The sequence below is a fragment of the Cystoisospora suis genome (genome assembly GCF_002600585.1).
Source record: "Cystoisospora suis strain Wien I chromosome Unknown contig_3837, whole genome shotgun sequence".
NCBI classification, from domain to species: Eukaryota; Apicomplexa; class Conoidasida; order Eucoccidiorida; family Sarcocystidae; genus Cystoisospora; species Cystoisospora suis.
The window spans coordinates 16,133-17,609 of NW_027156632.1; the positions used below are offsets into that span (position 1 = coordinate 16,133).

Sequence of the window (1,477 nt, forward strand, 5' to 3'; positions counted from 1 at the left end):
TGTCGAGGAAAAAGAAGGTGGGGGGCGAAGAAGGCGTAATTGATTGAGCTGACGTGCTGGATAGGCTTCCCCTACATGTTCTGATGTGATACGTCAGGCCAGAGTGTAGAGCAGTGGGCAGCTCTCATTCAGAGTTGTTTATGTGGATCTTCCTGTGAAGGGATTCCGTTGTTCACGGATTCTGATTCTCCACGGTGTATGTATGGTGTACGCGCACAAGAGACCGATACTTCGACCTTTTCGATTGAAGGACTGTCGCCAGAGTCCCTTTCTGTGCGGAAGACGGTGTCTTTCTCCGTCGTGCCAATTCCTGTAGAGGACGAGTATCTCAGTAGTCTCAATATCTCCGGACGTGTACGCGGTGCCCGTATACACAGGGACGTTCATACCTGTGCAGATGAGGGTATACGTTACTTCGGTGTATGTACACCTGAGAAAGAAACTCGATGATGTCCTTCTTCCTTTTTGTTCAGACGTCTCCCATTTTTGATGATGATACCACGGGACCAGGTGGTGGCGCGGGAGGAGCTACACCTTCTTTCCTCACTAAAAACAAGAGAGATTGCTCTCTTTGTCTTCGCTCGTCTGAAACAGGTATAACTGACTTCCGTCTCATCCTTCCCATAAGCTTAGATAGATAGTGAGACGTGTAGATGCCTTTGCACTTTTGGTAGGTCATAGAGAATCTATATGGTGGGCACATCCATGTGTGGAGGTCCAGGTGTCAGTACAGGTGACTTGATTGCGAGTGTCTATAGTATCATATAAACCCGCCACATCACATTTTGGTCAGTAAGACTATCAGTCTGAATATCGTATCACTGCCTCGCACTAGTGGCTGAACTGGCGGGGACGTCGCCTTCTGAGCCTCGAGATCGACGATTCATTCAGAATCCCTAAGACTCTCCAGTGAATCAGAAAGGACCTGATATGACGGCTCATCTTTCCCTCTCTGTCTCTCTGTGGATCTTATGTGGCATTCGAATCAGGTGTGGTAGATCAAGTGATGCTCTCGGTAAACAACCGAGGCAGTCGATTCACCAAGGTGAAGGTCCGAAGTGTCAGAATTCCTCAGACGGGTGATAAGTTTGCATCGAGGCATGGACAGAAGGGAACAATCGGCATTACCTATCGAACAGAAGATATGCCTTTCAACGAGGTAAGTAGGCTCGAGGCATTAAGATGATATTCTTCATCTAGATGAAAAGAATTCACTCTCCCTTTATTCTTTCGTCACTCACTCTGTTCACGTCATCCCTATGATAAGCAAATGCCGTATGCGAGATTGCCAATAGATACTGTATACATTTCAATACCGCATAAATACAGACCATCTACAACTAGACTAGCATCTCTTTGCTTCTGCACGTCTTGAGTTTACATGGGAATGTCAGTTCATCTTCATACAGCTAAATCTTCTAACACACTTTCTGAAGCTACCCGTTCTCATATCACGTTTGTCCGGCTCTTGCTAGAA

The 1,477-nt window shown here is 46.5% G+C and overlaps 1 protein-coding gene across 1 annotated transcript in view; it reads left to right on the plus strand.

Moving 5' to 3' along the window:
• Positions 1-1,477, plus strand: part of CSUI_007309 (dna-directed rna polymerase ii rpb2) — a 13,709-nt gene that overhangs the window by 10,303 nt on the left and 1,929 nt on the right. Inside the window, exons 11-12 of the mRNA XM_068067456.1 lie at positions 474-594; positions 990-1,159. Coding sequence (XP_067920569.1) covers positions 474-594; positions 990-1,159 — 291 coding nt within the window. The remainder of the gene's footprint in view (positions 1-473; positions 595-989; positions 1,160-1,477) is intronic.